A 25,920-nucleotide genomic window follows, 5' to 3' on the forward strand; every position below is an offset into this window, starting at 1 on the left:
CCGTTACTCTCATGCTCCTGCCCCATTTCTATTCTGGAAACGCCTTACCACCTTCCTTCCAACTTCCGAACCTTCCAAACCTTCCAGTCTCCTGTCCGTATATGCAATCGCATATCTGTACCTTCCCTCCGTCATCTCTACCATTTTCTATATAAGCAGGTTCCCTCCCACCATCCTTCGGACCATTCTTCTCATTACTCCCCGTTATTATTATTTACCCCTTACCTTACCCTTACCCTTTTCCCAATACTCAATCCTAAACAACAATCCAATACCCCAAACACTTTCTTTGCCCTTAGCTTATGGTATACTTTACCACACCATCATCTAAACCTGATAGCTTGGGACTTGGCCAACCATTGACCATTTGGGATTAGATACTTGGGACGGGTTATCTTGGGTCATTCTATCTTTACTATTCGTCAAATTACTTTTACATTCTAGCTACAATGTCCACTGACTCGTCATACAGCAAGAAGCCCGGTGGCGGTGTGTCGGTCAGCTTTAAGCCGTCCGCAGTCTCTAACCCATCTAGTGAAGAACAACTCAAAAGCCCAGCAAGCGTAAGCGAAGAGGAGTCAAAGTTGCTCAGTGACTCAAACTCTTTCGCTGCAAATACTGGCCCGCAGCCTTCAATTCCACAGTCGGTGCCCCCTACGAGCTACCGTTATGGGGGAGTTGCTACGTTCCCGGCCCCTGGCACGCAGCCGCAGGCCGCGGGTGCTCAGTCAGTGACTCGCTACCGAGATTCATTCTCGAGCAACACTTCCAGCGCTTTCACTAGCAATCCCGCGTTTCCATCAGGCGATGCGAGAGTCGTCGGAGAAGATGTAAGTCTTCGGAAACTTGAATGTCGCACTCAACTATTTAGTTCTCCACGCTAACTACAAGTTATAGGACTCTATCCACATGTGCCGGCTCATCGCCCATCGTATTTCTGCTTGCATTACATGGACCAGCCGCATCCCTGGAATGCAAGCGGATAGGTCCAACAGACATAGGGAGATGATGAACGAGATTGGACAGCTCGTCAATTCGACGGTTCATCGGCTACGCATGGAACGAGACCAGACTGTCAGTGAGTACAGAAAGCACAACGACAACTACGGACGAATGATCCGTGAAAAAAATGCGGCTTCGGGAAAAATAGAGAAACTACAGAGGGAGTTAGGACAAGCCCTTAGCAAAGAGGATTCTCTCTCCCAAGAGCTAAAGTTTCTTAAGGCTCGCGCCGACAAGCTGGAAGCCGAAAATAGCAATTACCAGACCAAGCTCAAGACGGTCCAGGATCATTATTCTATGATGATCGACAAGTGGTCAGCTCTCGAAGAGAAGCAGGTAAATGCACTTCAGGTAAGTTTCTCTACGATAAAACCTAAAATATCCATCTAGAGTAGACAGATAGCTAATTGCCTCCCCCCCTTCAGAATTGCAAAAACCAGATCAAAGATCTACAATCTCGAAATGACCAGCTTGTCAAAGCCGCCAAAGGAAAGTCTGAACAAGGCTCGCCTCAGCCAGCGGAGGCCGCGCCTTCGTCCACTCAAAAGGACGAAATCAAGAACGGCTTAGATGATGAAACTTATGCAGAGTTGCATAAGATGCTGATCAAAAAACATGGACCACAGACGACGAATGACAGCAGTACTACAGGATCGTTAGGTTTCAAGCCGAATCCTACGGCACCGTCGTGGGATCCCCAGCACCAAGTGAAGCGACCTCGCAGTTTCCTCACTGTTCCGTCTGCACCCTCTGCCGCTAGCCGCAAAGGCTCTCCCGTTGGTGGTCCTTCCAACTGGCCCGCCCTGATCAGTGTCGATGGCTCAAGACGCGAGTCCACCAAAGCCGCTTCTCAGAAGCAACTTGTCCACGCTTCGAGCACTGTGGACAAGGTCCCCGGCGGCGCGTTCCCCCGCCATAAAGATCAATGGACAATGGCCGACATACAAGACGGAATCGACCACATATTCGGGCTGACGAAAGGATACATCGTCCGATGCCATTCGAAGCAGGGCGAACAATTCAAAGTGGCCGATATGATGCTGGAGAAGAGAGAGCCGACCACTTGGAACTACCTCCTTAGCCTGGTCTACCAGAACCGTGCTCAAGCACGAAACCACATGCTGTACCTCCTCGGCGTCCCGTCTTACCGGCCGTACATCATCATGCGCGTCGCGCTGGATTACCTGTTCAAGAAAGTCATCTCCCCAGATATCTTCCTCGGCATCGACCGCAACCTAGACGGGCACCTCACTGCCCTGCAGGAGAAAATCACGACCTTCCACCGCTCGAGCGGGCGAACGAACGCGCGCGACCGCCAGCGCGTGATCGACGAGCACGCGCGGATCGTGGCGCACGCGCTCAAGGACAGCAACATCGAGCTGTTCAAGCGCGAGAGCATCGAGCGGCACGCGCACATGATGGCGATCATCATGCAGCCGCTGCGGTCGGTCTCGGTGGCGGACAAGGACGCGATCAAGCCGCTGCGGGTCATGGTGTCGGCGACGTGGGAGGTGAGCGCCAAGGTGTGGATGTCGGGGATGACGCTGCACTACACCTTCCCCGACTGCGCGTGCAAGTTCGCCGAGGGCACCATGGAGCCCGTCAACGGCGGCGCACTGGGCCTCTCCCCCTCCGAGCTCCAGATGTCGCAAACCAGGGTGTCGTTCGTGGTCTCCCCCGTGCTGTCGGTGCGCGACGAGAGGGACGAGACCGAGCTCGAGTACCACGGCATCAAGAAGGCGCAGGTCCTGGTGATGAAATAAATCGTTGGGTAACTCCTTACCGAAGTATGGGCTATTCAAAGCAGTCTTGAGGCCGCGGCGCCCACGATGCATGCCCCTATTCTTTTCGACATCTTTTTACGCGTGGGTTCTGGACATGCGTTTAATACTCATTGGCCTGTGACGAGTCTTCGCCATCGTTACTTTTTTTAAGCGGGACCATAGGCTTTTCTTATGTGGTGCCCGTTTTTCGATCTGGTGTGCTTTTCCTTTTATTTTCTTTTTCCTTTTCTTTTTCACGAGAACTACAATCTCCGGGGAGTGAGCTTTACGGAAGATAGGAAGGGGACGAAAAAAACGTAATGATTTAATTCTGGAGGACAGAGGTGAGTATCTTCTTCCCAGTTAATTTGAACATTATTGATGCTGACACTAGGTACTTAGAGCAAACCAGAATTTCCACCCGCAGTGGATAATCGAGACCTGAAGGAATGTTTCTAGGTCATATGGGCAATCTTCCAGGGGAAGAAAGTTTACAGCCGGAGGCCCCCAATACGACAGACGATTGTCCTTTTTCTCTTTGCAGCCCAGGGCTTTCTAGATGGCCAAGTTCTCGGCCTCTACAGCCCACGGCTGACAACGGCAATATTCGAGGAACGGCGAGTTTTGGTGGGGAAAACATGGTTGGCGAGTAGGCAATAGCCGCTGACACCGATGTGTGTCATTACCACACGGGTGCAAGGCGGATTTGCATACCGGTGAAGAGAGAGAAAAAAAATCCATGCGGTTTACCCTGAGTATGGTCTTTGGTTCAGCTCTGGGGTTTGGAGGCACAAAAATTGCGGGAAGGAGAGAAAAGGAGTGGCCATAGTCTTGACCGGCAAGACATTTCCCTTCGCAGCTTGCTTTTTCTTACTTACGCTTGCTCTGATGGTACGGCGCGGCACATCCAACAACTAATACGTTACGTTTCCAATCGTACGATTTGGCGTCTACAGAGAAGCACAACGCCAATTCGACAACTAACCCAGTCTTCTTACGAGGACGGTTGCGATGTTGCCACAGCCTTGTAACAGGACAACTTTGCTCTAGTCACAGATTGCCCTTTTCTTTCTTTTTTTTCCTTACGAAGTTTTCACGATACCCGCAAGGGTTTCGGCATCTCCTAGGACGATCTTAGCAGATATCGGACGGTTGGACAGCTAGGGCGGTGGATGGATAAGGCATTAGGGATATGGATCGGATAGATCCCCAAATCATGCTCTGGCGATAGTTCATAGTTGGTACTGCTTAAGTTGGTCTCTAGATTTTGCCGTTTCATAGTCTGAGGGCAGGCTTAGCCTTGCGGAATTTAATGCGTTTCCATACGATCTATTTCGTTTGACTCGTTGATTTCTGATTTGATAATTGATCCTCTTGTTCAAAGTAGATGTGCTTGTTTACAAGGTAAGTGCCCGAGGTGATGTTTGTTAGTTACTCCTGCATCAGGAATTTGTAACTTGGCATCTCTTTCAGGATCTAAATAGAATAGGATGTCTACCACAAGTGTTCCATCTGCCTCCGATGGCACAGTACGGCAGATGAACAACTACAGAAAACTACCTACCTATAAACCAGTGGAAGTAGGCGGAGTTAGAAGATGGTGATTAGACATTATTTATTAAGATATCATTCAGATTGGACAAGAACATTTCCCTATTTGACTCCTGATACCTCGTGAAAGACTTCAGTATGATAATTCTAAGAATACAATAAGGAGCTTCGTTGAGTAGTCCTTTTTTTCTAAGCCCCTGATACCCCTTTTCCCCCCTATGATACATAGGTAAGGAAAACCCCTCTATGATATGTAACTCCTCTAAAAAAGGGGTATCACTAAACGGTGCGAGAGAGAAGATATAATGATAATAAGGGTAAGACAGGCACAATAACCCCCCCCCCCCCCCTTTCCCCCATGCTCCTTGTCGTTAGCTCCACAAAACAAGAAAGGTCACCAGCTTCACCAGCTAATCCATATGTCCCAGGTAGGTAACGTAATGTAATATAATGCACCTCCTATGTAAGCCACAGGAAACCCAAGCCCCCATTCATTCATTCACTTCCCCGGCGGCCCATCGACCCGAACCAAAACCTTCCGGTCAAGCTTCCTCTTGACGGCGCCCAGCACGACCTTCAGGATGCCGTCCGCCGTGAGCGAGGGAGCATCGCGGCCCGCCGGCCCCGTCGCGTTAAACGTGGCCGTGTCCACCATGTCCCGGATGCTCTCGCGGCGGCACAGCTCGTCGTCGAGGTCGCGCAGCGCCCGCGTGGCCCCCGGGTCCCGGCCGACCTGGAAGAACTGCACGCCGACCTGGTGCGGCGGCGCGCCCATGCGGTCGAGCCGCCGCGCCGCCGCCGCGATGATCTCGCCCGGCTCGTCCGTCGGCTGGCCGTCCGTGATGACGATCACGTTGATGGGCCGCACGCAGTAGACGTCGCCGGCCGAGGCGCGCACGCGCGCGTCGTAGTGCGTGAGGTACGCCCGCAGGATCTGGTCCAGGCGCGTGCCCGTCGGCGTCGCCTGGCTCGGGCGCACGACGTCGAACAGGTCCGTCACCAGCTTCGCGTCCCGCAGCGACCGGTAGCCCGTCCCCGCCGCCCCGCGGCTCGGGTCCCCCCCGTCCGCCGTCTTGTGGTTGAGGAAGTACACGTCCACGCCGTCCTCGTCGCGCTCCACGCAGATGGGCACGATGGCCGCGACCGCGGCTTGCGTCTCGGCCCAGCGCCGGTCGACTTTCATGGAGAGGGAGTCGTCGATTAGGAAGATGGTGTTGAATTCCCGCAGGAAGGCGTATTGGTCATCTGGTAGCTCGCCTACGGCAGCATTGGGAACTGGTTGGGGGTTAGTGGTTTTGGTTTTGGTTTGGTATGAATAATAAGGGGGGCTAGTTTGATATGCGGGAATAGTATGGAAACTCACTTGGACCAGAAGCCTCGGCGGGCGCCGGCGAATACGGCGGAGGTGGGCTTGCTCCGCGTCCCCGTTGAGAACGCGAGTTCGACGAGAATAGATTATTGCTAAAGATGGAGGATAAGCCGCGACGGTCACCGGAGTCGTTGCTGCTGCGCTGGCTACGACCGCTAAGCGACCTTCGCAAGGAGAAACCAGAGGGGGAGCGACCTCGGGCGTCTTTTGCTTGAGAATCGGGTCTCAAGCTGCTGCCGCTGGAACTGTCTCCAAAAGGATTCCCCATGGTGTTGATATTCAGTCGTTGCTGTTGATAGAATTCCTCGTGTCTGCACTGGACGTTTCTGCATCGGCTAGTGCAGCTGGGAGTTTTCAAAAAGGACGAGGAGTGTGTCGAGTATGGCTGTACGAATCCAATGGGAAATGGGGAAGGACAGGTAGAAATAGCTTGCATAGCTAAAGGAGCTGTTGGTGCCAAGTCAGGTGTATCAGTTGGTTTGCACAGAGCAAAGCGGAGTCAAGTTAGCGTTTGTTTCTAAACCCAAGTTTCGGTATAGTCAGAGTTTAGAAAGAGGCGCAAAGGCAGTGACAAGCAATGACAGTTGTCTTTGTTCTATCACCTTTTTTATCTTTTTTTTTTTTTCTCGAGAAATTCCAAGTCCCAAGTCGTGACGTGGAAGATTTAGCTTATATGCGTTTGTTTGTAGTAGTTGCTGACTCGATGTTCAGCACATGAGTGTAAATATTTGCAATGTTCAATTGTGAATTATGAATTATGATTGGTTATGTCGACTTGTTTGCTGATAGACTGGAATTTGTTGTCTGACCCCCTTATTCACACACGAGTATACTCACATGGTTCCTTGCAATTATATACAATTTATAACTACCGACTTTTAAAAACCACCTGGTATTATATTGCCTTGCCTTCTGCCTCACTGACCTAAGCACAGTTTGAGGGGCGTGTATAAGATAATAGGAAATATATTTCTTATGCTAAGAGGTTGACGCCGTTTTCAGGTGATGCACTTAAGGGAACTTCATCGCCATGTCAGTTATGATACATTGAGGCTATGTCAAGGCACGTTTGCACTTTAGCGCATACCAAGTCACCGATACACTATTGTAGATATCCATTTCTTACAAGGTACATAGCCCCCCTTTAAGCCTCAAGCAAGGCATACAAGGCACACCTCTCAAACAGACCAATCATATCACTCTATTTTCTTGGTGGCTAAGTACTCAAACTAGATAGCTAGGTACTTAGCCGTACCGCGCCTATGGTTCAGCGGAGGTGGCAGGGTCGCAGGGTGGCTACCTAAAGTGCCTCCGAACACAATAAGGCATAACAGTAATCTACACATGTATATCATGCTGAATTTATGGCATCCTTTTATATAATAGGTAAGGTAGGCATCTACTCATAGGGGACTCATTATTCTTTTTTTCTTTTTTCCTTTTTTTTTCTAACTCATTAAGGATATATATAACCCGATCGTGGAACGGTGGCCGTGTGTAAACATCATACCCGCCACTAGTACGGGTTGGATGATTAATGATCTGTAGGCATAATAGACGCCTCATCTGCAGTGTCATAAGACAGACTTTCCGCGCGCTTATCTCATGACATCCTCACCTCCCCCGGACCCGCCACGGCCGTATCATAGTCATCATATCCTCCCTTGTCTCGCAAAATCCACTGCTTAACCTGCCTAGATAGGACGGTAGCCGCAAGATCCATAAACTTACCTATAATACATAAAAGGCGAGCTATGTACTTATCTCCGTTATCCCTTCTAGCTCATCTTAGGACAGAAGATAATATCAGCCCCAAAGGGGTGCCGTAATCTCGACAGCCCGCTCAACGACAGCTCTGACCCGATCAGCGAACGCCTTATAGTTACATTCCACCTCAAGATCTTCGAGCCACACCGTAGCCACCATCTTGTCAACCTTGATGGTGACGCCCGGCACGGGAATCCCAATCTTATGCAGCCGTTCGAGCTCGGTCTTCTGCCGTAGCTCTAGTAGTCGTTCCTCTTCATCCTCGTCATCCGACAACTCCATGGACGCGTCCGAACCAGGGTCTCCATTCTCGTCGTCCTCCGATTTTTTCGGCTTCTTGTCCTTAACTAGAGGCGGTAGTTTGGGTGTTGTGACAGGGGTAAGCGCGTCGGCACCGAACTGTGCCTCGAGGAAGAGGAACATGCGCTGCAGACGCTCCTCCGGCGTTAGGTTGGCGTGCGGATTGCGAGCTGGCAATTCGTGGGAGTGGGAATGTTTGTTCGCCGATCCTGATCAGAAATGTTAGCAGGGGAACGGTTTGCGTTAGTTAGGCTGACAATAGGGCATTTTGCTTACGCTTCACGGCAGCAGGGCTGCTTTCGACAGACAAGAGAACTGCCATAACAGCGTCGGCGATGCCGTCATTTAGCATGTTACCTTCCCATTCCAACTCTACCTCGCCGTTGCTGCGATATCGCACCGTGATGCAGCCCATCACCAGGTAGGCTGCTACGAGCTGGGCAACTTCTTCGTCTGCATCAGCCTTATCATCACCCCCGTTTGCTTCCTCGCTTTCACTAGTCTCCTTTCGATTCTTAGTCTCCGGAAGTTCTTCGATGCTGCCAAACGTGCCCTCGAGAGCCCACTTGATCAGATCGATGCCAGCTGCGCTTAAGGTAAACCGCTGTCGACACGCGATCGTAGAAGTCGTAAGGCCCGCGTATTCACGCAAGTCTTCGGGATCCATTAGCGACATCTTGAAGTCGTTCTGAACTATGACTCCAGCTACCAACTCGGTGATTTGGTCGTTAGGCGAAGGCAAGTGTTTTGGGAGGGGTATCGACGCAAGTTTACCGACTACCTTAGCAACCTTATCGGTCTTGAATGGGATGCGCAACTCCTCGCAATTCCTAGGGCTGAACACCTTGACCTTATCCGTTTTCCCCGCGTTTAACGATAATAGCTTGGACTTCAACCGCATCATATTGTGTTGTTCGCCATGCACCAAAATCTAACGGGGTTAGTATAAAGGGGGATTGAATGCATTGATGTAAAAAAGGTTACTCACCACCACAGGTGCTCCTACTTCCTCGATAAACTCCTTATTTTCTTGACCGTCGACATGCGCGGCAAAAGAATACTCGGCGACGCTACATCTTCGAGGTATCATAACTTTATCGCTGTCTGCACCAGGCGCCCTCCGCGCAGCATTGACGCTTCTTGACATGACGGCTTGAATCTGATCTGGCTCCTGGACGATGTGCTTGGCCATGGTGCCTTCAACGCTATAACCCGTGATAATAACACCGTTCTTCTCGTTGGGGGCCCATCTCTCTAGTAGTTCTCTACTAATTCCGTTCTGCAGCATACCAGGGCTGGCAAGCATGACGCAGCTGCCAGCATCATCAAATCTGTCGAGGCTTTTGAGAGATCTAATATACTTGAAATCCCAAGGACCGTTTTTACCCGCCCCGTCCCCTGCAGCCTCAGCTTCCGCCATTCGTTCTCGGAACAACCTCTTAATGTTATCGTTCATCGCACCGATGTACGTCTGATATACGACCATACACTTCCGCGCGAGGTTGCTAGCGTAGTAGATTGGGATGTTTTGGAATTCTTGATGCTTATCCCAGTACTCGTCCAAGATTAACAGAAGTTCCTGAGCTCTCCCTAGAGCAAATACAGGCATTAACACTCGTCCACCTCGGTTCAGAATACCGGTGATCGATTTCATCAATGCCTGTTCCCTTTCCAGTCTTGGAACATGAGTTGATACTCCGTAAGTCGATTCAGTGATAAGCACATCGATCTTAACGCCTCTAGGGACTTCCGCAGATACTAAATGTCTATCTTGCTCTCGAGAATAGTCTCCCGTGAAGAATATGTTCAACCCAGCTATCTCTATCAGAAACATCGCAGCTCCTAGTACATGGCCAGCGGGATAAGGAGTAATTCGGATGGAAGAGATAGTATGAGTTGTGTGGTAATCGATTGCCTCAATCTGGGAGAAGGTATTCAGATGGTCCTGTTCCGTGTATACGGGTTGTGAAGTAAGGTTTGACGAAGTGTTTCCGACTCGGACGCTGTCTTGGATAAGCCATTTGTAAATAGCCTTGGTTGGATGCGTCATGAAGACCCTGCCTCTGAAATTGGTCTTCGCCAGAACATAAGGAAGAGATGCGGCATGATCTATATGAAAACTTGACCCCACGTTAGCATGATTCTTGCAATGTATAAAACGCTAGAGCTAAGAGGCAAAAGGCCCAAGCTATCGCAACGAGCATCACGGCAGTCAAAAGGGAGCTACCAGCTGGGTGATGTAGTAATATCTTTTATTGATGGCTGAATACATGAGAGCAATGGTTCGAAGATGCACAAATCCGTAGGCTCAACTATATATGCAAAGCACTCAGAAAGTAGCTTCTACCTTAGGGCCGCGGAAGAAGATAACCTTCCACCCCAACTGATACGAAGCTCTTGATCATCCACAGCGCTTTATTGTAGAACGAGGACCAGAAGGATAAACTTACTGGCTAATAAGGAGAACATCGACCGTGCTTAGGTCGAAGTCGTCAAAGAAAGGGAGAGCGGCGAGGCCATCGTAGGCAGGATGTTGGCCAGCATCGAGCTACATAAAAGCGCCTAGTCAGCCCGAGGTCGCGATTTAGAGGGAATAAATGAGAGTCGGATGACTGACCATGACTGTCTTTCCTTTGTATTGTATGATATGACATGATCGACCGACTTCATTTCCACCACCTAGACAGAGAAACATCAGCTCGTCTGAGGGGTCTACTGGTTCCTCATCAACACCAGAGGTAGTGGCCATTGCTGAAGCTTTGCGCTTGGACGCCATGGCTAATGGGACTTTTCGAATCTGGGCTTATGGGATTTGCTGGAGTCGTGCTGTTTGGAAATATGGAAATGGAAAGAATGCGATCTAGCGTAGTATCGCACTAAATTTGTCAATGAACAAGCACACAATGGATATCATCTCAGGACGGAGTGCATTATGAGAACGGATTCGTGTTAATTGGAAGATCAAAATCACTTTGGGTACTTGACTTGAACCAATAATTGGAAGGGAGTGAGGACAAAAAGTTGGTTGTTTAGGTATGTATTGAAGGGTGTATTGAGAGAGGTGGGATTGATGTATGGTATGAATTATTCTGATGGCGGTAGGTACGTATTGTTAGTGTACTCCTACGTAATGTAATGCAGCAGTTGCAACAAATTGGAGAGGCGCCCTGTCTGCCTGTATTGTTACCTATTTGGCAGGCGTAAATTTAAGTTTTAGCGCGTCGCGTGTTCCTTCCAAGGCGTGTACTACCTAGGTATGTACCTAAACCTCAAGCTTTTTTGAGGCTCATTCATCGGCTCCTAATTGATCCGATTCAGCATACATTGGAAGGGAAATTAGCACCTAGGTACCTCCTAAGACCTAGGTTAGGTAGTAAGTACTTTAGGCAGGTTTAGCCATTAGGAGGTACCTAAGGTAAGTGCCTACTACCTAGGTACATGCATGCCTTAGGTACAATACAACGACACGTACCCAAGTACCTAGGTAACTTACTGCTTCGATGGATCCAGTTAATTCAGAACCTGTGGGGACCGTGCGTTGGTACTACGCGAAATCTTTCCAATGGGCAAGCCAATGGGCAAGCAGAAGCTTTTTCTTATGTTGCTGAAGTCTACCAGTCTACCAGTCTACCTACCTTAACCTAAGATCGCCTCCTCTTCCCATCCCCAAACATCACTATCCCATCGCCAACCAAACGCCACCCCCCGACGCGCTACTCGTCTCTCTCATTGGTTTCGATCTTAGTCGACGTCGCATTTGTCGCCTTCGCATCGCCTTTTAAATACATATCTTTATACCTTACCTTTTACACCGTCGGATGGGTGTCGGCCGCTTGATTGTGACAGGCTCTGTGCCTGTCAAGGTTCAGAGAGCGTGTTGAAGAAGAAGAAGGGTTGATACTTACTGCAAATTGATTGATTTCAACCGGAGACTCTTCTTCATATTATAATTGATTAAGTTGTCTTCTAATAATCCGCGCGCAATCTTTTCGACTTCGATAAAACCGCCGTCATGTCGCACCCACAACCAACGATGCCACCGAGGCAGTTTTCTCCCCAACAGCATTCTCCGAATCAAAGTTATCAACTTCCTCCCAATAAACGAGCGAGATTATCTCCCGGGCCCCCGTCGAACCCGGGCTCACCGTATCTGAATTATGCCGCAAGTCCCAGAGCTACTACTCCAGCAGCTACACCGATGACCTTACCCTCACCTGTTCCTGCTCCCAACCATAACATCAACCAAGGTCAAGGTCCTGCTGCAACTGCAACTGCAACAACAACGACAGCTTACAACACACCTTACCAGCAACCGAATGGTCGATCTACATCAGTTGGTATGACACTTACCATGCCAACAGCCGTACCAACGCCACCTTTAGCATCGCCTCAACCGCAGACTCTCAGCGCCAGTCACGCTCCTTACTCCAACGCGAAGCTCGCGCCGGTGCCCACGAATACCTCATTCAATTCCTCGGCACCCTCAGTTACCACCAGCATGGGACCACCAACTATCAACCCGGCCGGGTCTTTCTCGTCCAACGATGCGACGAGACAAGGGCCCAAACCTACATCGACCAAGGCAGACGTAACATACGACGTAGATGATATGCTTGTAGGCACCGGTATCGATCTAGAAGAGGAGGCAGAGTACTTAAATAACCTAGAGTCTCGTGGATTCCCTAACTATCCGCCTGGAGGATCCGAGGCTTTATATGGAGCTGGGCCTGCCAATCAGCCTGCCCAGTCTACCAATGCAAAAACTCAGGAGGAGCTTGCTGTGGAGAGTGCAGATAGAGCCTGGAACGAAGCAGCAGCACGGCTAGCCCGGACTAGAGCTCAGGAAATAGCCAGCTACCTGTTAGAACCAGGCGTGGTACACAAGCGAATGCAGGACACGGCTTCTAAGTACGGTCTCAGCTTGAATTTGGACCTGAAGCCTGAGGGGGGCCGATATATGGGGAAAATGGCAAGCCCCGGAGGCGCTAAGCCGGAGATCAAGGTTATGTACCAGCAATCTCCGGACGGTACAGTGGTGCAGACTCTTGGCTCATTTATCCCTCACGATGCCTTTCTCGTTGACCAAATCGCGCTGCTGTCGATAAGTACGAAGCAACACTTGAGAGAACTGCTTAGTGATGCCAATAGGGTGGCCACTACGCGACAGAAGACTTCGCATGGTGCAGTGCCTTCTGAATGGCTTGATGCAGCTGCCATACCGTCGCCCAACGCGAACGGAACCCCTGGTGAGGGCCCGCGGACGGGTGTGGAGAGCGCGGTTAGCCCCCGCACAAACCCACTCAAACGTATGGACCTTTCAACCATAAAGTTTTCTTGTGTCGTATAGCTAACTGTGATTTATAGGTTCGGCAGATGAGCTCAGTAATGGATTACCAACACCGGTCTCTGAAGCCTCTCCCACCAATCCCATGGTAGAAGCTATGATGGGAACCGTGAAGGATGCGCGCGACGCCGAAGAGGCTCGTCTTAGAAAGCGGCTGAAGCGCATGGAAAAGGGTACCGACAAAGACAAGGAGGCCATCGGTAGCACATCACGAGCTGGGTCCGTGGCACCGGGGACTCCTGGATCTATAGCCCCGGAAGCGGCTGAGTCGAAAGCTCCGACGAAGAAGGAGAGTAAGAAGGCAGCGAAACTGGCGGAGGCGAGCAGTACGACTGTCAACCAAACGTTAGGTTTGTTTGCGGGTGGCAAGAAGAAGAAATACTCGTGGATGACAAGCTCGGGAGGCCCCGGTAGCGGCATGAGCAGTCCTCGTCCTCAAACTACGGGTGCACCTGGTACGCCAAGTTCCACAGCCGCACCTAGTAGCAAGGCTCCTCGGGGACCTCTTACAAAGGCGGGCGTTACGCATCTTGGGCAATTCCGTGAGGATTCTGATAAGGGGAAAAATATTCAGCTTCGTGATTGGGTCGTGGTTATAGAAGAACGCGGCTTCGACTCCAAGGCTCTGCAGCAGGCGTACGACATTCTGGACAGGTCCGCAAAGGGTACGGTGGAGAATACGTCGTGATGATAGGTGGTCGGCATCAGGGCTCTAAGGAATCGATAGTATAAAACCAACACGGGGGTCTTTCGAAATGAGCCCCAACCTAAACAAAAGCTGGCGAGTAATGAGATAAAACGGGGATTAAGTTTACTTTCCGGCCGGGGGGGATTATACCCTCTAGACACTACGCGTTGTATTGGTATACATATTTCTACTTTTCACAGCCAGGCGTTGGCATCAGAGGGGCATAACAAGGGGGGGTATGGTTGGCTTTTGCATTTTCTGATTTTGTTTTGGACCGCCTCCGCCTTTACTCTTCGGTGGACGAGGGAAAGAACAGACCATCTCGAGAGGAAGATGAGGGGGGGAGAGAGGTTCGAAAAGGAACGACCTTGACTGTGTGTTGGTGTTGATGCCACATGAGATGGAGAGAGCCCCCTGGGCTTAATTTTACGTTTTTGCCTACCCTAGTAAGCAAGAGACCGACTGGCCGATCGAAAGTCTATACCAGGGCGTCTATGGATGTGGATAGCTGACTCGGTCGTCTGATCGGGCCGCGTAGATATCTAGCTTAGATGGTTAGCGAGAATGGCCAAGTGAAATACGCGCGAGCGCATATATCGATGAATTCCGAAGATTCCGGTGCTGTGATTTGCATTTCATAGAAGGTATATATATATTATACCTTAATTATCTAAGTTAGTAAATATACGATTCTAGTAGTACTTGATCGCTTACGGGTTCGACTATCCTATCGATATGGTGTTAGACTAATGTTCAGTTCGGCTTCGGTCTCCTATTGCGAGATGTCGGGCGGAAGTGGGGAATGTATGGCCCTGACAGGTCTCCGATTTATTTGACATCACGTCAAGAAAGCTCCGAATGGCTTGACCCAGTCTTTTTTCCGATATTCACCTTTTTTCTATAGAATTAGAAAAAGAAAATAATAAGAGAAGGAGTCGGTTTAGCTCACGTGTCTGATGGGAGGATTTTATTTTATTTTTTAGTTATTTTACTTTCCTTTTAAGGGTTTATTTATAGATTCGTCGCGAGGATTTTACGTGTGACGTTCTACGATACGAAGAGTAAACTGCTACAACCTATTGAAGATATTAGACATACAAGATAGAACGGCCGAGATGGCTAAGGCGGTGAGATTTGAAGATTTCTCCTTTTGTTTTTATTTATATGGTTGCTTGTTTTATAAGAAGTAGTTGAGGCAGAGAAGTGCTTTGAGATAATAATAATAATTACATGGCTAACTGACTGAGATACATACAGGCGATAGGGCAAATATGCTCGTCCAACTCGATGGCGCATAACCTCGAGCAGTGCGTCAAGCTCGTGGGCCAAGCTGCGGCTGCTGGAGCGAAAGTATGTACGGGGCTACGAGTCCGAGTCTTTACTTCCTACTCTGAATACTTGGAAGATTGGCATCTAGTCATACGCCAGTTCGTTGTTCTTATGAGATGAGGATTCGGGGGCGAAGCTATAGACAAAGCGATCTTAGGGAGGCCCATCACCAACTAACCAACGACCTTAGATCCTCTTCCTCCCGGAAGCATCCGACTACATTGGCACCTCCGCGCAAGAATCCCTCTTCCTCGCCCAACCCATCCACACCTCCCCGTTCGTCTCCGGCCTCCGCTCCGCCGCCGCGCAGCACCGTCTCGCCGTGCACGTCGGCATCCACGTGCCCGTAACCGTGAAACCCGTTTCTTCTTCTTCCACCCCCACCGCCGCCGCCACCATCAGCAACCCCGTCTTACCCACCACCCCCTCAGAAGACCAAGACCAAGACCCCAGCTCCGCTAGCCCCGGAACATCCATCACCAAACTCTACAACCGCTCCATCTACATCCGCGACGACGGCTCCCTCCACCCCGACGCCTCCTACGACAAGCTCCACCTCTTCGACTACCCCGACGCCGCCCTCCGCGAGTCCGCCAGCACCCAGGCCGGGTCGCGCTTCGCTCCCCCCTTCGACTCCCCCGTCGGCCGGCTGGGCAGCCTGATCTGTTTCGACCTGCGATTTCCCGAGCCGGCTCTCCACCTCACCGTCGGCGTCTCTTCCCCTTCCCCTTCTTCCTCTTCTTTCCCTTCCCCCTCCTCCCCCACCAGCTCCAAAAAACCCTTCCCCCCCGCCCAAGTCCTCCTCTACCCAAGCGCCTTCACCGTGCCCACCGGCCGCGCCCACTGGGAGGTCCTCCTCCGCGCCCGCGCCGTCGAGACCCAGTCCTGGGTCGTCGCCGCCGCCCAGGTCGGCCTGCATAACCCGGGCTCCTCCTCATCCTCCCGCGTCAGCTACGGCCGGAGCATGGTCGTCGACCCTTGGGGCCGCGTCGTCCTGGCGCTCAAGGGTGTTCGCGAGAAGGAACCGGACGGCGGCTACGAAGTTGAGGACGGCGCCGTCGGCGAGCTCGGCATCGTCGACGTCGACTTGGGCCTGTGGGAAAAGGTGCGCCGGCAGATGCCGCTTGTAAGAAGGACGTATGTTATCTTCAATTTTTTCTCTTCTCTCACCCCCCTTTATTATTACACTTTACGAATCAACATGGTGTCTACTTACCTTGTTTCACTTACTAATTACTATCTTTTAGCGACATTTATCCGGAAATCTAGGAATGTAGACGTTATAGCACATCTATTACTACTACGTTAAATCACAAATCACCGCATGAATAGAGAGAAACGAGTGACTTGATGGTTTTGTATTAACCAGTGTAACTCAGCTTATGTACCGACTCAAAAAGCCAAAGCCACCTACAGACACCAAGCCCGCTATTGCATCCGTTTTCGTCTTTTCCTGAGTACCCTCTACATCAGAAGTGATGGTACCCACGTCAAGAGTCATTTGTATGTATCGACGCTTCCTTTCTGTAAGAAGCCTTTTCCTGCGCTCGAGCCGAAACTGCAAGTCCCCCCATTTTTCGTCTCGAACGTAAAATCGTATGATCATGCTCATGATGCGAATGCAAGAATTATACCTGCCCTTGTCAACCCACCCTTACGCCGTTGCTAAGAGCCTCAACACTAAAATCAAGCCTATCGAGCTCTGGAGCATGGCAAAACCGCATCATTATCCACCTAGTTCCTGCGCGTGGAAAAAGAAAAACCATATCATGCAACTGCCGTATTAATACACTGCTAAATGATGTTGCCTTTGAAGGTACGAGTAGGAAGTCACGAATGTAAAGACGACTTGTCGACTATACGACGCATGCGATGCACGGGCCGATGTCAATCATTGAGCTGTTGGTTGGCGGTATGTGTTGCCTCTTCCTCGAGGGGCAAATCCACGACCGCGAGGGCCACCACGTCCACCACGGCCACGGCCGCGGTAACCACCGCGGTAGCCGCCATCGACGCTGCCCTGGCCAAATGTCTCCATGTTCTTTCGCTGCTCCTCGCCGCGCCACTCTCGTCCGCCAGGCTTTTGGCCACCGTTTTCGGCACGATCCTTAGCCTCGCTGGAGATGTTGTCGAAAAACGACTTAGTCTTGTTGTAGGCAACAGGAGGTGCAGAATCATCGGTCTGCGCTTGCTCTGGGGCCGGAGCATTATGAATAACCTCTGTGAGAGGCGAGCCCGCGATAGCCTCCTTCACGAGATCTTGCTTGTTGAACTTTGCGTTGCCTGCTTCGAAATCAAAGTCCGAGTCCGGAACATTGACCTTGCTTGGTCCGCCGGAACGACCACCTCGGCCGCGTCCCCTGCCATTTGTTGAGGGTCTCGTGGCATTAATTCTCATCTCGTTGACCTTCTTAGTCAAGTTGTCCATTGCGCTGCCATTCTGCGCGGGAGATTCAGTAGCGGCAGAGTTGTTAAGTTTCGCCATTGCGACAGCAACTGCTTCTTTCGCAGCTTGAGTCGCATCTTTGAGCGCGGCCTGAGTAGCGGCTGACCCGCCCACAGGCTTAACTACAGAAGCGGCAGCAGTAACTTGAGGTGTTTTCGGAGTGACTGCAGCCTGAATGGGTACAGCAGGGAGGACTCGGTTGTTCTTAGGGCCGGTTGGAACGGCCTTCTTCTCGGCGACATTGGCCGCAGGGGGGTTCGTCGTTGCTAGAGATTCAGCAGTAGCTTTGACTTCCGCTGCGGTAGGTTTCGATTCAACCGGCGGGGTTGGGGCTGCGCTAGTCGACGCAGGCTGGATAGGTTGCTGTCCAAGTGACTTAGGTTCCGTAGGTAATTCAACCGCGGGGTTACCAACCAGTCTTTGTTTATCAACGCCAGCACCAATAGGAGCAGGCTTGTTATTATCTTGCTGGGGTGTTCCTCTCATTCCTTGGCCAGGTACGCCGGGAGGTCCTTGAGGTCCCTGAGGTCCAGGTCCAGGTGGATATCCAAAGCTATTCCACGGACCAGGGCCTCCAGGTCCACCAGCCGGAAAACCTTGACCGGGAGGAAACCAGCCGGGAGGGGGCGGGTAGGGCATTCCATGGAAGCCTTGAGCTGGGCCGGGAGCAGGGCCGCCACGTCCCCATTGTCCGGGAGGCGGAGGGTAGAACGGATTGGGTTGATACGGACTTTGGCCGTAGCCTGTAGCTCCTGGACCAGGGGGGATGCCGCCCGCAGGGCGAGTACGAGCCTATAGTGGAGAGTAGTAGTTAGCATTAAAATTGAATTGCAAAACGTCTCCATATTTTGTAAAAAAAGAAAAAAAAAAGTATCATTCCATGGTAGCTCAGAAGGAAGGCAACGGAAATATCAACAAGGGGTTTTTGCGCTTTTCAGACGAGTAAAATTTTACATCCGAAATGTTTCGTCATAGCAATGAATATGATACGATACGGTATGATACATAGAAATCAAATGGGAAGGGGTAGCTTACTCCAACGATGGCGGGATCATCTGGAACCTTGGGAGGTTGGTTCTCCTTGGGAGGAGCAGGAGCTTGCTCGATACGCAAGTCTTTCACGTCACTACCGCGAAAGACGATGTACTCGTAGACTTGGTCAGAAGGTGCTATTTCTTCTTCTGGGTTACCCTTGCGGCCCTCGGTACCGAACGACTTGACATTTTCTAGAGAGACAGTCGACTCTTCTGAATTGATCTCGTGCAATACACCCGAATAGCTATTAAAATTAGAGGCGGGGCTCCAATGCAGCACCGATGACTTTGGGGGGAGGTTTACCGGATATCACTCTTCGAGATGAGGGATATGCGAGAGCTGCGTTTGCATTCGGTTAGCGGACCGACATAACACAATTTGAGATCCCACCGCAGCAATACATTCATTGTACAGCGATGGAGTATAGTAATAAGGATACGTACCCAAGAAATTCTGACATTATGGAAGAGGTGTGCGCGATCCGCGCAGGAGGAGGAAGGTTAAATGCAACGAAGATAGTAGAAATAAATTACTGTGACGACGTTGAAAAATTACGAAGTAGAAAAAAAATGCAATTTGCTGTTGAAGGTGGAGGTTTTGGGGGATGTGATAGGGTTGAAAAAGAAGAGAGAGAAGGCTGAATTTCCCGGTGCGAAGAATTAAAATTTCAACGAACCGCACCGTTAGCACCAGCCCCCGTTAAAAGGAGGCTGTAAGGTTTTTTTCCTTTTTTTTTCTTTCGTTCCGAATCTTTTAGCTGCTGTCCAATTCAATGGCAGGTGCATTCACTGGTAAAGCCACACCCACATAGTCCGTGCGCAATCTCAGAAACATCCATGGATGTACCTATACGTAACTCCAAAGATTTGCTTACTCATCAGAACTAAAATGCCTTGCTTCAATGTTCTAGGCAGATACTAGTGGGCCTTGCCCAGTAAACGAACAGTGTTGTGCTATTTTTCGATTCAATACATGTATTCCATACAAATATTACGTGTGTGGAAATATCTACTCTGCCACGCACTTTATGAATCCAACAACAATATTGAACTGCTGAGCACTTGAAATGCGCCAATATTGAATAGATTGGTTGCAGTATTAGGAAGCAAACTCGAGCCAGTCACAGGTATTTATTTATTTCAATTAACAATATCAGAAGATATTCCCGTTAAACAAACTATTATTCAGAATTATTAATAAAATTACTCTGACATGTCGGAAGAGTCCGACCCCGAACTACTCGTGGTATCATCGTCCTGCTCATCCAATTGTCCATCCGTAGCCTCTCCCTCTTCTTCACTCAAGTATCCAACCAAAGCAGACCCCTGGCGTTTCCTAGATTTCCCAGGCCTATTCTCGACGACATATCCTTCGGGGACAGCCGAGGAATCACCTGGTAATACGCATATAGTAGGGAACTCAACAATGTCGAGCCCAGGTAGAATGGTAGCCAAGTTATCGCTCGGTCGCAGCGGTATAAGTTTCTGCGCTTCTCTAGAAGGAGTCCTTGGCTTCAGGTAGAAGAAGCGGTATTTGTCCTTCGTTCCCTCCATCGTACGCGACCCTGAAATTACAACGTCCCATGTGGCTGTTTTCGAGTCTTGCATAATATAACCCCCATCACACCATGCCGTCGTGGCTATCTCTTGGCCTCCTCCGGTAATTATCTTCTTATCCTCTAGTGACTTCTGTTTCTTTTCCTGCGTACGTTCTTGGTTACTAAGCTGGCGCTGGCGGTGGTATTCTAGTCCCTCCGCGAAACCAATGTAGAGAGGAACTTCGTCCAATATCTTATGCAAAATCCTCGAAGGTTCCGCGTTGGGTGTTCCCTCGACGGGGTCGACAGATTTCCACTCGAGCCATTCGACCTGCCAATTCATAGTCCTCGTGCGCTTATTCCAACTTGTTTTATTTTCCTTTGCCCGAGTCATGCCGTAAGGAAGAGACGTAACGTGGATGCCCAGGTGACGCATTCGCTGCATTGAACTTTTGTCCCATCTCCGCGAACTCTGTTCGAATGTAACTCTTCCGCGACTTTGGCCCTTGTGAAGACGCGCTCTCTTGTTCGGTGGCGGTCGCGATGTGGTGTCCTCTTGCGGCAATATGTCCTTTTCCTCTTTTAGTATCTTCTCGACTCGTTCGACGGATCTTTCGATTTTGGTTAAGAAGTTGTAGTCGTGGTCGATACCGGCATCCGTCTTCAGCTTCTCTCGCGGCATATATACGGTGGGATCGCGCTCGCCATTACATGATGACCAATTCTTATGTTTCTTCACACAGGGTAAGGAACATGTGCGAGTTCCACATCGAGGACATTTGTATTTCGGGGCTTGTACGTGGCAAATGGTGCAGAGCGACGTCAGTAAGGGATCCGCCATCGGAAGAATACAGGGACGCGTTTAGCCCTGGGATTTCTTTGCTTGAGTAGCTAAAGGTATTAAAAAATACAGGTAAATAAAGGAATTGCGAACTTGTAAGGTTAATGTTAAATGTACCTAATATTGTATAACTCCCAGAAGCTTCATTATGACTTAACCTTCAAAATTATGGGAGCGTTATCTTATCGATATCTAGCCGCCTATATTTCTTATCGATATCGTACCACAGACTACGTAACGTCATTCCCGGTGGCCATGTGCGTGGAAATCCTCCTATCAGATGGAACCGAATCTCTAGTTCTTGCATGCTATGCATACCCGATCTTCATAAAAGTTACCATACTTCAGCAAATAAAATGATTTGTTTTTCTTATTTGGAGTAAATATGGGGTCTTCTCACTTGGTTCGGTTAGTTCTCTAGGTACAGATCAAAGCTACCTTTATGTATATTAGACAGTGTGCACACTGTATCTGTGTCTTATTGTTTTATTTGTGATAGTAGTTATTTTTTCCTTTTAATGTAAGCCAACCCGATGTGCATGTGCATGACTCTTATAAAAGAGATACATGTAACTTGTAAGTTGCGTGCTCAACTCTCGACATCACGTTCCTCCGATTCTTAAATATTCATTGGCTACAATAAAACTCGTAAAAGTACCTTAGGTAGGCTTATGGCTCTACAATGACGGATACCGAGATGATAATCGACCCGCAGAGAGCCGCTGCTCTAGTTTCGCAGATCAAAACCGTGCGAGAGCGAATCGCCGCCGTAGCTAAGGGCCGGGATGTAAGTCATATATACCATATACAAACCTTCGATAGCTTTACCTACTCAGGGGTACCAAACATATTGGAATGCACTCATTTTTTTATTATTATCTTATCCTATTTGCGCTTGTTTCGATTCTCGTATGAATGGCTCATATGATATCCTACACCGCTTTAACCGCTCTATGAGTCGCTTGACTCTCTATTCCAGGTACCTATCTAGGTAGATAACTAAGATCAACTAACACCCTTCGTTCCAGGTCCGCCTAGTTGCCGTCTCAAAGCTGAAGCCAGCCAACGACATCCTCGCGTTGGTGCAGCAGGCCTCGCCGCCGCAGCTTCACTTCGGCGAGAACTATGCCCAAGAGCTGAGCCAGAAGGCCGAGCTGTTGCCACGCAATATACAGTGGCATTTCATCGGCGGCCTACAGTCTGGTAAGGGATTCATTCTCATACCTATTTCACTTACTACTTCGTATCCCCCCCAATTTAAAAATAAAGAGACGACTATATATATAGAATGGACAATATTATAACAATAAGAAGATGAGACTGGGTGGTGAGAAGTTGTTGCAGAATTATGAGAAACCCCCCAGTATAAGAAGTCGTACCCTGAAAACACCACCACCCCCTATTCCTCAGCGAGACCTAATAACCATCACCTCCCTCTCTCCTTCCTTCTTTCCTTCCTTCCTTCTTTCCTTCCTTCCTTCTTTCCTTCCTTCCTTCTTTCCTTCCTTCCTTCTTTCCTTCCTTCCTTCTTTCCTTCCTTCTCTACGATACCCCCAATCCTAACAAGCATCTAGGGCACTGCAAATCCCTCGCCAAAATCCCCAACCTCTTCTGCGTATCGAGCATCGACAGCGAGAAGAAAGCCCAACTCCTCGACAAATACCGCGGGGAATTTCTCTCCAATCCCTCTTCGTCTTCTTTCTCTCCCGACTCCCCACCCGTTCCCGTACCCGGCAAGATCAACGTCCACGTCCAAGTCAACACCTCGGGCGAGCCCACGAAATCCGGCTGCGCGCCGGGCCCCTCCACCGTAGCCCTGTGCCGCGCCGTCCGCGCCCTGCCGAACCTGCACCTGCTGGGGCTCATGACCATCGGCGCCATCGCGCGGAGCATGGCCACCGCTACCACCCCCGCCGACCCCGCCGACCCCGACGCCCCCGTGAACGAGGACTTCGCCTGCCTGCGCCAGCAGCGGGACCTCGTCGCCGCCGAGCTGGGGCTGGACCCCGAGACGCTCGAGCTCAGTATGGGCATGAGCGAGGACTTCGAGGGCGCCATCGTCGCCGGCAGCAGCGAGGTGCGCGTCGGGAGCACCTTGTTCGGCGCCAGGGGGCCCAAGAGCGAGGCCAAGATTAAGGTCTAACACTTTGTTTTGCACATGTACCTTACCATACGTAGCATAGCGGTGAAGATGGTTAGGAGAGGAGCCTTAGTGGGTGTGTATACCCATAGGCCTACCACGGGGGGATATCCAGGGGAAAGCATTTGCATTGCCTAGGACTGATAGAGACTTAGACCATAAAACACACTGAGAATTAAACAACGTATTACCAAGCATAAAGTACCAAACTGAAAACATCCATAATGATCATTCGTCATAGATCCTCATTAAATGCTCGTAATGGTTTAATCCGTCTGCTTGCTCGCTTGCTTATTCGCTCGCTCGCTATCTATTTATTCATTCCCACGTTGGACCCCTCTACTCCATGCCCATCTCGCGCGCGTACAAAGCTCAAATCCAAAGCTGGATATCCGGACTCTCTACCAATGCTCCCTAATAAAACCCAATGGTATACATATAGACTCTCTCTCTCTCTTTCTTCTACCCCCTAACGCATATTGCTCTCCTTCTCCTTCCCCTAAATTCAAACGTAAGTTCTTAAAACATTCACCTTAGAAAAAAAAGGGGGGAATCATTCCTGCGCAACAACAGGCACAACCACATTCCTCCACAACTCCTTCTTCCGCTCATCCGCGCTCTCCGTCCACTCCTTCTCCACTAGCGCGAACTCGTCCCACCAGAGCTTATGCGTCGACTCGATTACGTCGTTGGCGTCGTAGCTGCGGCTCTTCCAGGGCTTGTTGAGGATATAGTGCAGAATCTTCACGTGCTCGTCGCGCCAGAGGCCGCTGTGGCAGGAGCGCATAGGCTTCAGGGCGTTGTAGTGGTAGGGCAGGGGCTTCCAGCGGCCGCGGTAGACGATGGCCAGCAGGTCCTGGTCGAAGAAGATCATGTTGGGCACGTCGGGGTGGGTGTTCATGGCGTGGATCAGCTCGTCGAACTGCGCCTTGGACGGCTGCAGGATGACGGTGCCGCTGTTGAGCAGGTGGTGGTTGTTGTGACTCTTGGGCGTGATAGGTGCCGGCTGGCCCGTCTCCTGGTCCGCGGCCGTGAAGGCACAGTTTTCCGGGACCCATTCCTTGCTGTAGTGCGGCAGCTTGCGCGGGTTGCAGGTGCACGCGTGGGTGCTCGCGATCCAGCCTTCGGGAATGTCAACCTCCATCATGTCGTCGATATTCTGCAGAATAACCTGGTCGCTATCGAGAAGGACGACACGCTGTTACGCAAAAGCAAACAATTCTCGTTAGCTCTCTGCTCACATATAACCCTAAGGTATTGTATTATAGAGAGGCGTATATATATAGGTAAATATATTTGTATGTATATTTAGGAAATATGTAAAGTGATGAGTAATTACCTCGTACTGCGTAAACGACCACGGAGCCAGCTTCTCCCAGGTCCCCTTATTGATCTTTCCGTCGCGGGGTGCCGGCTCAATCTTATCTACGACGATGGTAGGGATATCAGCGGCGGCAAAAGCTTCCATATACTCGGTGTCCTCTTCGACAGCGCGGGTGACCATGACGACGAGGCGGTACTTGCTGCGATGCCGGCGCAAGGAATGGTTAAGGACCAGAAGACCACCGAAGTAGGCTCGATTCGTCAGAAGCGTCGTCCAGATTTTGGTCGGATCGTACCAGTTGTTTTCGCCTTCTCCGTTCTTGATACCGTTCTTAACGCCATTATGGCCGTTTGTAGCGCCGTTGCTCGCCATTGTATTCTATCTACTGTCTCTCTTTCTTGTCTATGACCTGATAGGTATGGGAAGAGTAGAGGGGAGGGAAGGGAAAGGAAGGAGACGAGACGAAACGCGGAAGAGGGGAACGGGGAGCACAGATAGGTTAGGTAGGTAAGTACCTAGGTAACGAAAGCAAAAGGATGGAGGGGGAAAAAAGAAAAAAGGTATATCGATTTTATATCATATCCCACCTCGTATCTCTCTCACCTTATGGTTAGGTTACCTTAAGGTACATCCCACAGACGGACTCGGACGCAAATCGCGCGCGGCATATAGCTTAGCTCCATAAGGCATAGTATCTAATATCTGATACATGCGTGAGATAACGGGAAGAAGGGGGAAAGATTATTAATATAATACCGAGCATTAGGTGCCTCTAAATTCTTCTACCAAGAAAAAAAAAGGAACAGTACCTAGAATAGTGGACAAACTTCGGCGATAAAAAGTTACCATGTAGGAAGGTAAGAACTATTGTAACAATTGCCCCTTGCCGTCCCTACCTGCATAAAGCTAAGCCTGGAATGTACTTACTTTGGGTACTTAGCTTCACCTTAGCCTCTGACGCCATCGAAGAGCCAGGTACATACCTAGACCTATAGAGTAAAAGTTGTGGAAGGGCGTGGTGGCACTGAGACCCCGCATTGGTCCGAAGCTGCTTATATGATATCCGGAGTGTATATCTATACCTACTTGAGTACCTAAGATAAGCAGCATTATATAAGTCGGTATATTTTACACAAAACCTCGTACGAATAATTCCATAACCTTTTCACTAGTATAGCTAAGAAGCCGGAGACTCAAATAGGTATCTCACAAGTAAAAACCTACAGTGATTCAGGTACACTCAAAATTATAATAGCCAGCGGGAAGACCGGCACCGACGGGTGATAAGTACCGTCCTAGCATAACACCGAAACCAGAAAAAAGAAATGCGGCAACACCATCGATTGGTAGGTCGGATCTTAGGGTGCATACATTATGTATGCATAATGATCCGCATAGGTTGGTAGTACGTACCAACACGGCATCTCTCTATCTCTTTTCTCTCCATCACAGTTGGAGAACATTGGCGGTTGTATAGTAGTATT

The 25,920-nt window shown here is 50.0% G+C and overlaps 9 protein-coding genes across 9 annotated transcripts; 4 read left to right on the top strand and 5 right to left on the bottom strand.

Moving 5' to 3' along the window:
- The first annotated feature begins 2,394 nt into the window (after positions 1–2,394).
- F4812DRAFT_414148 (uncharacterized protein) lies at positions 2,395–2,870 on the top strand. The gene has a single exon (XM_047932857.1). It carries the CDS (start codon positions 2,418–2,420, stop codon positions 2,763–2,765), a length of 348 nt encoding a protein of 115 aa, XP_047793784.1. The 5' UTR covers positions 2,395–2,417; the 3' UTR covers positions 2,766–2,870.
- Positions 2,871–4,815: 1,945 nt separating this feature from the next.
- On the bottom strand, positions 4,816–5,953 carry F4812DRAFT_455582 (uncharacterized protein; the record flags this gene model as incomplete). Its single annotated transcript, XM_047936849.1, has 2 exons — positions 4,816–5,591; positions 5,680–5,953. The coding sequence occupies 2 exons, from the start codon at positions 5,951–5,953 to the stop codon at positions 4,816–4,818; spliced, it is 1,050 nt and encodes a 349-aa protein (XP_047793785.1).
- A 908-nt stretch (positions 5,954–6,861) lies between these two features.
- F4812DRAFT_414159 (beta-lactamase-like protein) lies at positions 6,862–10,944 on the bottom strand. The gene is made up of 5 exons (XM_047932858.1): positions 10,370–10,944; positions 10,203–10,300; positions 8,741–9,872; positions 8,029–8,683; positions 6,862–7,961 (listed from the first exon to the last, which is right to left on the bottom strand). Exons 1-5 carry the CDS (start codon positions 10,526–10,528, stop codon positions 7,492–7,494), a joined length of 2,514 nt encoding a protein of 837 aa, XP_047793786.1. The 5' UTR covers positions 10,529–10,944; the 3' UTR covers positions 6,862–7,491.
- A 428-nt stretch (positions 10,945–11,372) lies between these two features.
- On the top strand, positions 11,373–14,483 carry F4812DRAFT_414173 (uncharacterized protein). The gene is made up of 2 exons (XM_047932859.1): positions 11,373–13,058; positions 13,117–14,483. Exons 1-2 carry the CDS (start codon positions 11,765–11,767, stop codon positions 13,782–13,784), a joined length of 1,962 nt encoding a protein of 653 aa, XP_047793787.1. The 5' UTR covers positions 11,373–11,764; the 3' UTR covers positions 13,785–14,483.
- Positions 14,484–14,672: 189 nt separating this feature from the next.
- On the top strand, positions 14,673–16,528 carry F4812DRAFT_414175 (carbon-nitrogen hydrolase). Its single transcript, XM_047932860.1, has 4 exons — positions 14,673–14,911; positions 15,042–15,134; positions 15,304–16,250; positions 16,361–16,528. Exons 1-4 carry the CDS (start codon positions 14,900–14,902, stop codon positions 16,380–16,382), a joined length of 1,074 nt encoding a protein of 357 aa, XP_047793788.1. The 5' UTR covers positions 14,673–14,899; the 3' UTR covers positions 16,383–16,528.
- F4812DRAFT_414181 (Scd6-like Sm domain-containing protein) lies at positions 16,457–19,361 on the bottom strand. The gene is made up of 4 exons (XM_047932861.1): positions 19,038–19,361; positions 18,898–18,933; positions 18,595–18,838; positions 16,457–18,351 (listed from the first exon to the last, which is right to left on the bottom strand). The coding sequence occupies exons 1-4, from the start codon at positions 19,052–19,054 to the stop codon at positions 17,005–17,007; spliced, it is 1,644 nt and encodes a 547-aa protein (XP_047793789.1). The 5' UTR covers positions 19,055–19,361; the 3' UTR covers positions 16,457–17,004.
- Positions 19,362–19,568: 207 nt separating this feature from the next.
- Positions 19,569–21,169, bottom strand: F4812DRAFT_414183 (uncharacterized protein). Its single transcript, XM_047932862.1, has one exon. The coding sequence runs from the start codon at positions 20,970–20,972 to the stop codon at positions 19,797–19,799; it is 1,176 nt and encodes a 391-aa protein (XP_047793790.1). The 5' UTR covers positions 20,973–21,169; the 3' UTR covers positions 19,569–19,796.
- Positions 21,170–21,503: 334 nt separating this feature from the next.
- On the top strand, positions 21,504–23,314 carry F4812DRAFT_414185 (uncharacterized protein). Its single transcript, XM_047932863.1, has 3 exons — positions 21,504–21,759; positions 22,001–22,175; positions 22,547–23,314. Exons 1-3 carry the CDS (start codon positions 21,655–21,657, stop codon positions 23,113–23,115), a joined length of 849 nt encoding a protein of 282 aa, XP_047793791.1. The 5' UTR covers positions 21,504–21,654; the 3' UTR covers positions 23,116–23,314.
- Positions 23,315–24,959, bottom strand: F4812DRAFT_414187 (glycosyltransferase family 8 protein). Its single transcript, XM_047932864.1, has 2 exons — positions 24,452–24,959; positions 23,315–24,310 (listed from the first exon to the last, which is right to left on the bottom strand). Exons 1-2 carry the CDS (start codon positions 24,806–24,808, stop codon positions 23,666–23,668), a joined length of 1,002 nt encoding a protein of 333 aa, XP_047793792.1. The 5' UTR covers positions 24,809–24,959; the 3' UTR covers positions 23,315–23,665.
- Positions 24,960–25,920: the final 961 nt, after the last annotated feature.

Source organism: Daldinia caldariorum (assembly GCF_022478825.1).
Source record: "Daldinia caldariorum strain CBS 122874 unplaced genomic scaffold F4812scaffold_2, whole genome shotgun sequence".
Taxonomy (NCBI): Eukaryota; Fungi; Ascomycota; class Sordariomycetes; order Xylariales; family Hypoxylaceae; genus Daldinia; species Daldinia caldariorum.

Excerpts from the sequence above, each read along its gene's own strand:
- F4812DRAFT_414148 (XM_047932857.1), top strand. The coding sequence starts at position 2,418 with ATGATGGCGATCATCATGCAGCCGCTGCGGTCGGTCTCGGTGGCGGAC.
- F4812DRAFT_414159 (XM_047932858.1), bottom strand. The coding sequence starts at position 10,528 with ATGGCGTCCAAGCGCAAAGCTTCAGCAATGGCCACTACCTCTGGTGTT. Across the intron at positions 9,873-10,202 it reads GATGTTCTCCTTATTAGCCA|TTTTCATATAGATCATGCCG; the intron begins GTAAGTTTATCC and ends CGTGGGGTCAAG. Across the intron at positions 8,684-8,740 it reads AAGTAGGAGCACCTGTGGTG|ATTTTGGTGCATGGCGAACA; the intron begins GTGAGTAACCTT and ends TAACCCCGTTAG.
- F4812DRAFT_414173 (XM_047932859.1), top strand. The coding sequence starts at position 11,765 with ATGTCGCACCCACAACCAACGATGCCACCGAGGCAGTTTTCTCCCCAA. Across the intron at positions 13,059-13,116 it reads CCGCACAAACCCACTCAAAC|GTTCGGCAGATGAGCTCAGT; the intron begins GTATGGACCTTT and ends TGTGATTTATAG.
- F4812DRAFT_414175 (XM_047932860.1), top strand. Across the intron at positions 15,135-15,303 it reads CTGCGGCTGCTGGAGCGAAA|ATCCTCTTCCTCCCGGAAGC; the intron begins GTATGTACGGGG and ends CAACGACCTTAG. Across the intron at positions 16,251-16,360 it reads ATGCCGCTTGTAAGAAGGAC|CGACATTTATCCGGAAATCT; the intron begins GTATGTTATCTT and ends ACTATCTTTTAG.
- F4812DRAFT_414181 (XM_047932861.1), bottom strand. Across the intron at positions 18,839-18,897 it reads ATCTCGAAGAGTGATATCCG|CTATTCGGGTGTATTGCACG; the intron begins GTAAACCTCCCC and ends TAATTTTAATAG. Across the intron at positions 18,352-18,594 it reads ATGATCCCGCCATCGTTGGA|GCTCGTACTCGCCCTGCGGG; the intron begins GTAAGCTACCCC and ends TCTCCACTATAG.
- F4812DRAFT_414183 (XM_047932862.1), bottom strand. The coding sequence starts at position 20,972 with ATGGCGGATCCCTTACTGACGTCGCTCTGCACCATTTGCCACGTACAA.
- F4812DRAFT_414185 (XM_047932863.1), top strand. The coding sequence starts at position 21,655 with ATGACGGATACCGAGATGATAATCGACCCGCAGAGAGCCGCTGCTCTA. Across the intron at positions 21,760-22,000 it reads CCGTAGCTAAGGGCCGGGAT|GTCCGCCTAGTTGCCGTCTC; the intron begins GTAAGTCATATA and ends CCTTCGTTCCAG. Across the intron at positions 22,176-22,546 it reads CATCGGCGGCCTACAGTCTG|GGCACTGCAAATCCCTCGCC; the intron begins GTAAGGGATTCA and ends ACAAGCATCTAG.
- F4812DRAFT_414187 (XM_047932864.1), bottom strand. The coding sequence starts at position 24,808 with ATGGCGAGCAACGGCGCTACAAACGGCCATAATGGCGTTAAGAACGGT. Across the intron at positions 24,311-24,451 it reads GGTCGTTTACGCAGTACGAG|CGTGTCGTCCTTCTCGATAG; the intron begins GTAATTACTCAT and ends TTTGCGTAACAG.